Genomic DNA, 12,587 nt, shown 5'->3' with positions numbered 1-12,587 from the left:
TTCAGAACTATCGTGCAGTCCCAATTGTTCCAATAATTTGTAAAATATTTGAATCACTTTTGTACAATCAACTTAGCAACTATTTTGAAACTTACAATCTCCTGTCCAACAGTCAGTTTGGGTTTTGACAAGGTAAATGTACTACTACTGCTGTTCTTGAAATTGTTAATCAGATATTAACAGCTTTTGAAAACAAGCAGGCCATCTCTTTGGTGTTATGTGATCTAAGTGAAGCTTTTGATTGTATTAATCATGAAATTTTACTTGCAAAGCTTGAGATGTATGGTGTCGAGTATCCCTCACTGAACATAAGTCAAACTTAAATAACAGATATCAGTTGGTCTCAATTAAAAATAGGTATTCCACTTTGAAGAAAGTTACAACTGATGTGCCACAGGGCTCTGTCCTTGGTCCATTTTTATTTATTCTGCCAGTCAATGATTTACCGCAAAATGTCACAGCTCATGTTCTTACATCGTATGTGGACAATACAACGTTAATTACAAAACATCAGAGCATCTCAAGTTTGCATCAGATGTCGCAGGAAGCTCTTGCAACTGCAGTGCATTGGTTTTCATCCAATAGGCTGTTGTGCAATCAGGATAAAACTCAATTTTTCACACTAGGATTATCCAAAGATATTGAAAATCAGTCACTCAAACTTTAGGGTTTTCATATTGATACCAAATTGAACTGGGAAATACACATTGATCATGTTTGTAAAAAAAAATATCACGAGTGGCCTATTTGATATGGAAATTGAGGGATTTAGTTAGCAGTGACTACCTAAGGATGGCATATGTTGGTCTTTTCCAGTCACACATTACTAATGGACTGTTATTATGGGGGCATTCTTCTTATGTGTATAATATTCTTCTAATACAGGAAAAGGTTGTCCGAACAATGTGTAGGGGTGGTGCAATTGACCATTGTTGACCTCTCCTCATTAAGCTTAAAATACTGACAATTATAAATTTGTATATATATCAGACATAAATTATGTTAAAAACAACAAAAATGTATTCAGTACTAGGGAAAACATTCACCTTCATGATACTCGGGGCAAAGCAGACATTAACATCCCAATTCACAGGCTGTCAAAAACTGCTCACTCACATAAAATCTGTTGTTTAAGATTATTTAATAAATTACCACATTCTGCATGGTCCACTCCTTTAAGTAATTTTAAAAGAAAAATGTATGATTTGGTTAATAGAAAATCCATTTTATAATACCTCTGAATTCTTAGAAATGCATAATGTTAATATTAAGTTTTAATAAAAGGTGTATGTTCATTTAGCCTTAGTAATATTAAGTACTAAATTATTATCAGTTGACGAAGCCTATTTCATTGTATTTTGTCAATGGCAAATAAAGATTTTTGATTCTTGATTCTTAATGTTATGTCCGCTTGTTAAACACGTAGTCTTCTTGTGCGGCTCTTTACGCGGATGGTAACATCCTTTCCGCGATATTGAAGACACCCTCGACACTGTTGACCTCGGAAACTTGAATTTGCTTGTAATCTCCACCCATGTGTCGTGCGCTGATGATCATCCTACTTTCAAAGTCGGTTAACTTGCGACGTGTTGCCATCTTCACGACACTGGTGTCTGTGACAGACTGCTCAGCTACGCTGCAGCTAGCCGCAGTGGTGAAGGATTATGCTTGGCACATTTTCTAATGGGACACTCCTTCCCATGACTTTTGGCCACTCAGTTTATATTTAATTTTGGTTACAGTGAATATAGTATATCCCTCGGTAAATTAAGATATATAACAGAGTGAATGGCTGCATGGTTTGGCCATGTAGCTGTCGACTTGCATTTGGGAGATAGTGGGTTTGAACCCCTTTGTCGGCAGCCCAGAAGATGGTTTTCTGTGGTTTCCCATTTTCACACTAGGCAGATGCTGGGGTTTTACCGTAACTAAGGCAATGGTTGCTTTCTTCCCACACCTTGCCATGTCCTATTCCATCGTTGCCATAAGACCTATCTCTGTTAGTACGACACAAAGCAAATTTAAAAAGAAAAAAGAACAGTCATACATAGAGAGATGGGAACAAAAAAAGGAACTTGTAATAGGACAAACACAATGACAGGTCAAGAGAAAGAGGGAGCAGTAGAAAGAAGACACAAGAACAAACATTAAAACTAAAAGGAGAAGGACAATTTCCACATCTTCATACACTGCTGTCTTTAAATAGATAGGCTGTCTCCTCATCAGTCCTACTTGATTTTTTTTCATGTTTGTACTAGTATCCACTTTCTGTTGCTCCCTCTTGCCACACTAACCTGCCATTGCATTTGTCCTGTTATGTGTTTCTTTTCTTGTTTGTATCTCCTCTCTCTATATATGTGTATGGCCAGGCTGAGTGGCTCGGATGATAGAGCGCTGCCCTTCTAAGCCCAACTTGGCAGGTTCGATCCTGGCTCAGCCTGGTTGTATTTGAAACTGATCAAATACCTAAGCTTCGTGTCGGTAGATTTACTGACACACTGGGTGAGTTGGCCGTGTGGTTAGGGGCGCAAAGCTGTGAGTTTGCATCGGGGAGATAGTGGGTTCGAACCCCACTGTTGGCAGCCCTGAAGACTGTTTTCCGTGTTTTCCCATTTTCACACCAGGCAAATGATTGGGCTGTACCTTAATTAAGGCCACGACCACTTCCTTCCCATTCCTAGGCCTTTCCTATCCCATCATCGCCATAAGACCTATCTGTTGGTGTGATGTAGAGCAAAATTGTTAAAACCTGATTTGACACTTGCTTGTTCCTTTCCAACACTTGGTATGGTAGAAATGAAAGAGATGTTGATCATGGAAGGTAACAATCAGCTGCATATGCATATCTGCAGCATGTCGTAGGAATACAAATATTATCACTCTAGTAATTCAGTGTAATTTTTCTGATGAATACATTCATTGCTTCGTGTATTATAATTTATTTGTGTCGTATCCTGTCTCCCTTACTGTATGTATGTGCAAAAATCCAGTGCAATTTTTTTTACTCGCATCAATTGTGTAGGTGATTATATAGTTTTTCTAAGTAATTGTTTGTATAAAATGTCTTTGGTGTGAATACTGATACAAAAATTATTATTCTTTATAGGTTTTAATTGAAACTCTTGCTGAGTTGGGAGCTCAGGTGAGATGGGCAGCATGCAACATTTATTCCACTCAGGTAAGAAAACCAGTTGTCTTGGTTGATACATGGCTGTGAAATCTTTTTTAGCAAGAGATAAGGATATTGTTCTAGTACATTTCTTGCCATTATTATCTTATAGTTCACTAATGCATGGCTCTGGAATTAAAAATACGTAATTTCATTTCAAATTGGTGAAGAAAATTGAAAGTTCCATTCTAACCTTCTTGTAATTTTTTGGTAATGTGACTGCACATTGTACATTTAAATACACATTTTTCTAAATTGTGTGTGTTTTTCTGCTTTACTGTCCATAGAAATTCAACTTAATATTTTTCTGAATCATTCCTGTTAATTGAGATTTCTGTAGAGATGTTTTGCAGAAATTATTTTAAAAGAAAATTCCTATTCAAACAATGTAACAACTTGGTTGTTACTTGCTATATGAGGTTACTTAACTGTACCCCTAAGTTTAATTTACTCCAAATTTAATTTACTTGAATACAACTTGCTATAGCAAACTCAACTTACTTCATTAGATTTAGAATATCAAACACCAAGCTAGATAGCTGCAGTCGCTTAAGTGCGGCCAGTATCCAGTATTCGGGAGATGGTGGATTCGAACCCCACTGTCGGCAGCCCTGAAGATGGTTTTCCATGGTTTCCCATTTTCACACTAGGCAAATGCTGGGGCTGTACCTTAATTAAGGCCACGGCCGCTTCCTTCCCACTCATAGCCCCTTCCTCCCTCATCGTCGCCATAAGACCTATCCGTGTCGGTGCGACATGGAGCAAAAAAAAAAAAAAAAAAAAAAAAAAACAACATCAAACTGGTATACTAGAATTATGATAATGAATATATCGTCGCTGCCAGGGAAAAACCTCCCATGTGCAGCGATGGGTGAAAATTATATTTTCATACTACTGGAAACCCAGACCGCGCTCTACAATCTAACCAAAACATCTATGTGACATTTCAAAGTTACAGTTTTATTCCAGAAAATATTTTACCTTCTACCTGACAGATTATTACATTAATTCATACTATTATAAAGGAAGTGAAACATGTACAAGTGACATGCTGAGTGAGATTGTGAGTTTCCATGTACAAATCTGCAAGCACACTTGTTTGGTTGACTAACAGTATCAGTTCCGCGCTTGTAAAATTGATGGGTATACTTTATTCAGGAATGACCATGCAGGTAAACGAGGCGGTGGTGTTTCAGTGTACTGTAGAGACGACATTAAGAGCAAAATAATCTGTAAATCTTCCCCCAATGACACTCCGCATACTGAATATATGTTCCTTGAGGCTATTGTCAACCACCAGAAAGTGTTAATAGTAGTAGTATATAAGCCACCCGAGGTAAGTAATATAGACGCACTTGAGGCGGATCTGCTTAAACTGATACCAGGTTACGAATACACCATAATCCTCGGTGATTTTAACATAAATCTTCTGACCCAGACTAGTGACTCGGACCGAATTCGCAGGCTGTTCATTTCAATGGACATGACCATCTTACCATTAGACGCAACTAATCACGTACACACACGTAACGGCTCAACCCACACTCTAATTGACTACTTAGTGACAAATAATCCCCATAAGGCTGTCAAGCACGGACTAATCCCTGTCCCTGGTATCTCTACACACGATCTTATCTATCTGTGCTACTCACTGCGGGTGCCGAAGTGTAAAGCTAAGTATGTAAACTACAGAGACATGAAAAATATAGACTTAACTCTATTACAATATGATGTATATAATTTGCCTTGGGACGACATACGACAATTGCACGACGTGAATTTGAAAGTACATCGATTTAACTCCTTATTGTTAGGACTCTATGACAAGCATGCTTCCGTTCTGCAGGCAAGGGTTACTCGCTCTCCTGCTCCGTGGTTAAACACCGAGATAAAAGCAACAATGGCCCGCCGTGATTCTTTGTTTCGCCGGTACAGAGCAACAAAAGAGCAAACGGATTTCGAACAATACTGTCGCCTAGGGAACAAAACGAAACAATTAATTAGAAACAGTAAATTTAAATATATCAGAAATGAAACCAAAAATCTCAATACAGTTAATGCGTGGAATCCGTTACGTTCAATGGGAATAAGAAAAATTAAAGAACCTCATATTCCAACAATATCGTTGGACACACTTAACTCTCATTTCACTGGTAAACAAATCAAAGAAACTCGACCCATATCCGGAATCCCGTTACATGAAGATGCCAATTACTTGAATATTGAACCAACATTCTCATTGCGAACTGTCAATATAAACAAAGTAAAACGAGTCTTAAATTCATTAAATCTCGAGCGAAAGGAGCAGATCATATTCCAATAGGCTTCATAAAAAATGTCATCAGCGCAGTATTATCGATCATTACTCATATCTTCAATTACTGTATAAATTCAGGAACTTTTCCAGACATTTGGAAGGATGCTCTATTGATTCCAGTATTAAAGAACACCACATCAATTTATCCATCAGACTACCGCCCTATATCAATACTCCCTCCGCTTGCGAAAGCCCTTGAACGACTAATTCACGAGCAACTAACTGAATATCTCACAAATCATTCACCACTAGATCCGTTGCAATCTGGCTTCAGGAAGGGCCACAGTACGACGACAGCACTCCTTCGGGTAACAGATGATATCAGGCTTGCTATGGATAAGCGACAGGTGTCGGTACTCGCGCTCCTTGATTTTAGCTGTGCATTTGATACAGTCAACATACAACTACTCCTTTCAAAATTGCGCTCCCTTGGCGTCGACCGGAATGCGCTCAATTTCTTTTTATCCTACCTCACAAATCGTCGTCGGTGTGTCTCAGTAAACGATGTTACGTCCAAGTGGGCTATCAGATTATCTGGCATGCCTCAAGGATCTGTGCTTGGACCTTTATTATTCGGCCTGCATATCAATGATATTTCATCCCCACTTATCCACTGTAAATACCATCTGTATGCTGATGACCTACAGGTATATTACCATACCAATGTAGATAGTATATGCGAAGCGATCCAGCATATGAATACAGACCTGCGAGGACTCACAACGTATGCTAGGAACAATGCCTTACTCATCAACCCACGAAAGACCCAAAGCATAATAATTGGACACAAAAAATTACTATGTGCTCTAAATAGTAATCACAATCCTCCTCCAATTACCATTGATGATACCGAAGTGCCATACACCAAGATTGTTACAAACCTTAGGGTCACCTTACATGAGACTCTGACCTGGAATGAGCATATAACTAATGTGTGCAGAAAAGTTACGTGCATCTATTTATCCTTTGAAGCACCATAAAAATGTTCTCCCACTGGACCTTAAATTAAAACTCATACAAACACTTCTATTTCCAATCTTTGACTACTGTGACAGTTTATTGACTGACCTAACCTGTGAACAAGCAACAAAGCTACAACATGTACAGAACTCTTGCATTCGATATACCTTCTAGCTCCGACATGATGCTCATATAACACCATACTACGTAAGGTTGGGATGGCTACGCTTAAATGACCGTAGAAAAACACACCAAATGACCCTCGTCTATCAGTTGCTTTCGTCCAGTTTTAGGTGTCTTTCTTCGTTCCACGAAATTAACACTCATTCCGGATCACTACTTGAAACAGCACCGCATCAAACAAATACCTACAGCTATTCATTCCTGGTCTCTGCTTGGAGGTTATGGAATACGATCCCAGATGATATTAAAAAGTCTTGCTCGTCTAGGACATTTAAAACAGCGTACCGTAAATTCCTCCAGAGTACATACAGTTGACTCGAATGAATGTAAGAGTGAATGACGTGTGAATGAAACCAAAAATTACGTACTAGATTTAAGTTCTTAGGCTATCCTATTTACGTTCTTACTACTCTCATTTAAGGCTATAGACTGTTCATAGAAATTGACTGCATAGTAACATTGATTTTAGTACACTCAGGTTGCAACATAATAATATTCAGTTAATTTATTTTAGCGTTATATTTGAATAAGTTTTCGTTTAAGCTAGTTGTAGATATATTATTTAGGTTATAAGTTGATACATTTTTTGTTATTACCCACTCTCAATTTACCCTATAATTTTTCATCAGTAGTAACCTTAATTAATTGTATTATTGTAATTCCTTATCTGACTTACATATCTCAATAACAGTAATTTATTACAATGATATTTTAGATTAATACTGTAAAAATAAAAAAATGGATGTGGTTAAGTGTAAGAGAGGGCCAAGAGCCCTAACTTCGCCACTTAATAAAGACACAAATAAATAAATAATCTAGTTAAATCACCTGTATGTCATTTTGCAAAAAATCAAATCTCCCATTTGCAACATCTAACAAAATCATATTAATTTTTTTCCAAATACCAACTTTCTGCAGATATTTAAACATCAAATAGAATCTAAGGGGTAATTATAAGCAAGAATTGTTCATAATCTTGGTCTTTAACTCTTTTAATAGTACGTTTCTTTTTACAGGTATGTTACAGTGTTATACCAGTATGTGTTATAGTTAGTGTCTTTGACAGACTGAAAACTTTAAAGTTACATTAAATTTAACTACATCTCTTCAGAAGTGAATGTTTTATAACCATTCAGGTAGGAGGTAGAATATTTTCTGGAATAACAACAATAACTTTGAAATGTTGCATAGATGTTTTGGTTAGATTGTAGAGCTATAACGTGCTTTTCCTATGGATCCGCCTTTTCAATACGTAGCAAGTACAGTGTTTATTTTTTGTCTATATTAACACATGAATTCAATTCTCTTCTTCAGCTCATCATTTAAAATCACTTAGCATTTCTGAACCTATTAAAATATCATTGTTATCTACTGAAAATTATCTAAAAACTATGACCTTGGAAATCTAAATGTGATTTAACATCCATAGTGTGTGTCAAATCTTCTGCTTAAAATTCCAAAATCTAAAAATCACATGTGGATTAATGTAATTTTGGTCAGTATTTGCATGTGTATATGATCTGTTAAAACTGGATTTGCCTTCAGCTACAGTGTCAGCCAAGGCTACATTGGATTGGATGTCGGAGGGGAGCAAGCAGGAGAAGCATGTTGTGCTGGAGGGGAGATATCCGTTTTAAGCTACCTCCTCCTTTGTTTCTTTTCCACCTTTTCTTTTTGTATATTGAACTGCCAATTTAAATGACGGGATTTCTTGTATTGTACATTTGTTTAAACTATTATCCCTAGGGTGGTAAGGAATGGTAAAGAACCAACCTTATTATAATAGAAAAATAAAGAGACTAAGAAGGAGGTGCAGACTGGAAAGAAATAGAGTTAGAAATGGCTGTGGAAGTGAGGAGAAATTGAAGGAACTTACTAGAAAATTGAATCTAGCAAAGAAGGCAGCTAAGGATAACATGATGGCAAGCATAATTGGCAGTCATACAAATTTTAGTGAAAAATGGAAGGGTATGCATACGTATTTTAAGGCAGAAACAGGTTCCAAGAAGGACATTCCAGGAATAATTAATGAACAAGGAGAGTGTGTATGTGAGGGTCTTCAAAAGGCAGAAGTATTCAGTCAGCAGTACGTAATGATTGTTGGTTACAAGGATAATGTCCAGATAGAGGAGGATACTAAGGCCAAAGAAGTATTAAAATTTACATATGATAACAATGATATTTACAATAAGCTACAAAAGTTGAAAACTAGAAAAGCGGCTGGAATTGATCAGATTTCTGGGGATATACTAAAGACAATGGGTTGGGATATAGTACCATATCTGAAGTACTTATTTGATTATTGTTTGGTCAGAGGAGCTATACCAGATGAATGGAGAGTTGCTATAGTAAGCCCTGTGTATAAAGGAAAGGGTGAAAGACATAAAGCTGAAAATTACCGGCCAGTAAGTTTGACGTGCATTGTATGTAAGCTTTGGGAAGGCATTCTTTCTGATTATATTAAGACATGTTTGTGAAATTAATAACTGGTTCGATAGAAGGCAGTTCAGTTTTAGGAAAGGTTATTCCACTGAAGCTCAACTTGTAGGATTCCAGCAAGATATAGCAGATATCTTGGATTCAGGAGGTCAAATGGACTGTATCGCGATTGACCTGTCTAAAGCATTTGATAGGGTGGATCATGGGAGACTACTGGCAAAAATGAGTGCAATTGGACTAGACAAAAGAGTGAAAGAGTGACTGAATGGGTTGCTATATTTCTAGAAAATAGATCTCAGAGAATTAGAGTAGGTGAAGCTTTATCTGACCCTGTAATAATTAAGAGGGGAATTCCTTAAGGCAGTATTATTGGACCTTAATGTTTTCTTATATATATAAATGATATGAGTAAATGAGTGGAATCGGAGGTAAGGCTTTCTGCGGATGATGTTATTCTCTATAGAGTGATAAATAAGTTACAACGTTACAAGTTACAACTGCAGCGTGACCTCGAAAATGTTGTGAGATGGACAGCAGGCAATGGTATGTTGATAAACGGGGTTAAAAGTCAGGTTGTGAGTTTCACAAATAGGAAAAGTCCTCTCAGTTTTAATTACGGCATTGATGGGGTGAAAGTTCTTTTTGGGGATCATTGTAAGTATGTGGGTGTTAATATAAGGAAGGATCTTCATTGGGGTAATCACATAAATGGGATTGTAAATAAAGGGTACATATCTCTGCACATGGTTATGAGGGTGTTTAGGGGTTGTAGTAAGGATGTAAAGGAGAGGTCATATAAGTCTCTGGTAAGACCCCAAGTAGAGTATGGTTCCAGTGTATGGGACCATCACCAGGATTACCTGGTTCAAGAACTGGAAAAAATCCAAAGAAAAGCAGCTCGATTTGTTCTGGGTGATTTCCGACAAAAGAGTAGCGTTACAAAAATGTTGCAAAGTTTGGGTTGGGAGGAATTGAGAGAAAGAAGAAGAGCTGCTCGACTAAGTGGTATGTTCCGAGCTGTCAGCGGAGAGATGGCGTGGAATGACATTAGTAGACGGATAAGTTTGAATGGCGTTTATAAAAGTAGGAAAGATCACAATATGAATATAAAGTTGGAATTCAAGAGGACAAATTGGGGCAAATATTCATTTATAGGAAGGGGAGTTAGGGATTGGATTAGCTTACCAAGGTAGTCGTTAAATAAATTTCCAATTTCTTTGAAATCATTTAGGAAAAGGCTAGGAAAACAACAGATAGGGAATCTGCCACCTGGGTGACTGCCGTTAAATGCAGATCAGTATTGATTGATTGATTTATTTTTAACATGTGAATTTCTAGTTTATCTAGTATGTGTGTTCATACGTCTACTTGTTTTGCATTGGATCTATTAATCTCGCGTCCCATCCTATGTTTGTATATTGGCGACTGCTATCATGCACATGTTAAACATAGCTGAATATATAGTGTAGTTTGTTTTGTGTTAACATGTTCTTTATAACACATTGATATGTTCATCCCTGATTGCCCCACATATTGCTTGCCCACCAATATGGTCAAAATTATCGATTTAGATTGTAGAGTGCAATCTAGGCTTTCCAGTGGCGCCAAGATCTTATTTTCACACATTGCAGCACATAAGTGTTTTCTTCCTGGCAGAGACAATATTCATTGTAATGGATGGTATCGTTTCACATACTAACATGCTCTTTACAGCAATTTACACAAAAATATTGTGTATGTGGCCAGTTAAGTGTAATTGTATTTTCTTAAAAATCAAAGAGGTTTAGAAGGTTGGGGTGTTCTTAGATTTCCTTGGGAATGGTTTCCTTTGAATAATTTGCACTGATGTGGCCAGAATATATCTTTGTCTTGGAATTTAATGTATAACTTTTGTTAGGATAGTTGCTGTTTCTGTGAATGATATTTTCCTGTACTAGTATGCTGACTAAATATGTTATGAACAGTACTTCTGTAAGTAGATGTTGAATATTAGGAAGTTTTTGGACATCAAAGCAAAGAAAATAAAAATTCTAAACTTCTTAAGTGTTGGTGTATTTTTATGATGAGAATTTACAATTTAAAGTAATTACTTCACTACAGAATTTATGGTAAACAAGTCACCTCATTGGAAAATTTTCCAACTATTCTGGTATGTTATTAACAGCAGATACACTACACATAAGTACACATTAGTCTACAGGGAGACTGTGTTGAAAAATAAAAGCAGTTCCACCGAGGTAAGATACTTAATTCTAGTACATTCCGAGAACTTTTCAAACCACCTACGTATCTCCTCATTCTGAGTACCCTCCTGCCATTGTTCCCACCTGTTTGTACCAGCAATCATTCTTGCTACTTTCATGTCTGTTACTTCTAACTTATGAATAAGATATCCTGAGTCCACCCAGCTTTCGCTCCCGTAAAGCAAAGTTGGTCTGAAAACAGATTGATGTAGAGATCGTTTCTTCTGGGAGCTGACTTCCTTCTTACAGAATACTGTTGATCGCAACTGCGAGCTCACTGCATTAGCTTTACGACACCTTGATTCATTCTCATTTATTATATTACCATCCTGGGAGAACACACAACCTAAATACTTGAAATTATCGTCCTGTTCTAGCTTCGTATCACCAATCTGATATTCAATTCTGTTGAATTTCTTACCTACTGACATCAATTTAGTCTTCGAGAGGCTAATTTTCATACCATACTCATTGCACCTATTTTCAAGTTCCATGATATTAGACTGCAGGCTTTCGGCACAATCTGTCATTAAGACCAAGTCATCAGCATAGGCCAGACTGCTTACTCCATTTCCACCTAACTGAATCCCTCCATGCCATTCTATATCTTTCAGCATATGATCCATCTAAACTACGAACAGCAAAGGTGCAAGATTACAGCCTTGTCTAACCCCTGACCCCTGACCCTGAACCAAGAACTCATTCTACCATCAATTCTCACTGAAGCCCAATTGTCACCATAAATGCCATTGATTGATTTTAATAATCTATCTTTAATTCCATAGTCCCCCAGTATGGTGAACATCTTTTCTCTCGGTACCCTGTCATGCTTTCTCTAGGTCTACGAAACATAAACACAACTGCCTATTCCTCTTGCAGCATTTTTCAATTATCTGACGCATACTGAAAATCTGATCCTGACAGCCCCTCTGTGGTCTGAAACCACACTGGTTTTCATCCAAGTTCCTTTCAACAACTGATCTCACCCTCCCTTCCAAGATGCCAGTGAACACTTTGCCTAGTATACTAATCAGTGAGATACCTCGGTAGTTGTTGCAATCCTTCCTGTTCCGTTGCTTATAGATAGTTGCAATTACTGCTTTTGTCTGATCTGAAGGTACCTTACCAACTCTCCATGCTAATCTTACTACTCTATGAAGCCATTTCATCCTTGCCTTCCCACTGTACTTCACTATTTCAGGTCTAATTTCATCTATTCCTGCTGCTTTATGACAATGGAGTTTGTTTACCATCCTTTCCACTTCCTCAAGCATAA

The 12,587-nt window shown here is 37.3% G+C and overlaps 1 protein-coding gene across 2 annotated transcripts in view; it reads left to right on the top strand.

Annotated features, from left to right (window-relative positions):
- Nucleotides 1–12,587, top strand: part of AhcyL1 (Adenosylhomocysteinase like 1) — a 472,277-nt gene that overhangs the window by 288,976 nt on the left and 170,714 nt on the right. For both annotated transcript variants that reach the window (XM_067140830.2, XM_067140831.2), the window contains one exon: nucleotides 3,107–3,178. In XM_067140830.2, coding sequence (XP_066996931.1) covers nucleotides 3,107–3,178 — 72 coding nt within the window. The remainder of the gene's footprint in view (nucleotides 1–3,106; nucleotides 3,179–12,587) is intronic.

This window comes from Anabrus simplex, chromosome 2 (genome assembly GCF_040414725.1).
Source record: "Anabrus simplex isolate iqAnaSimp1 chromosome 2, ASM4041472v1, whole genome shotgun sequence".
Lineage (NCBI taxonomy): Eukaryota > Metazoa > Arthropoda > Insecta > Orthoptera > Tettigoniidae > Anabrus > Anabrus simplex.
This window is presented reverse-complemented; position numbering and strand designations above follow the sequence as displayed.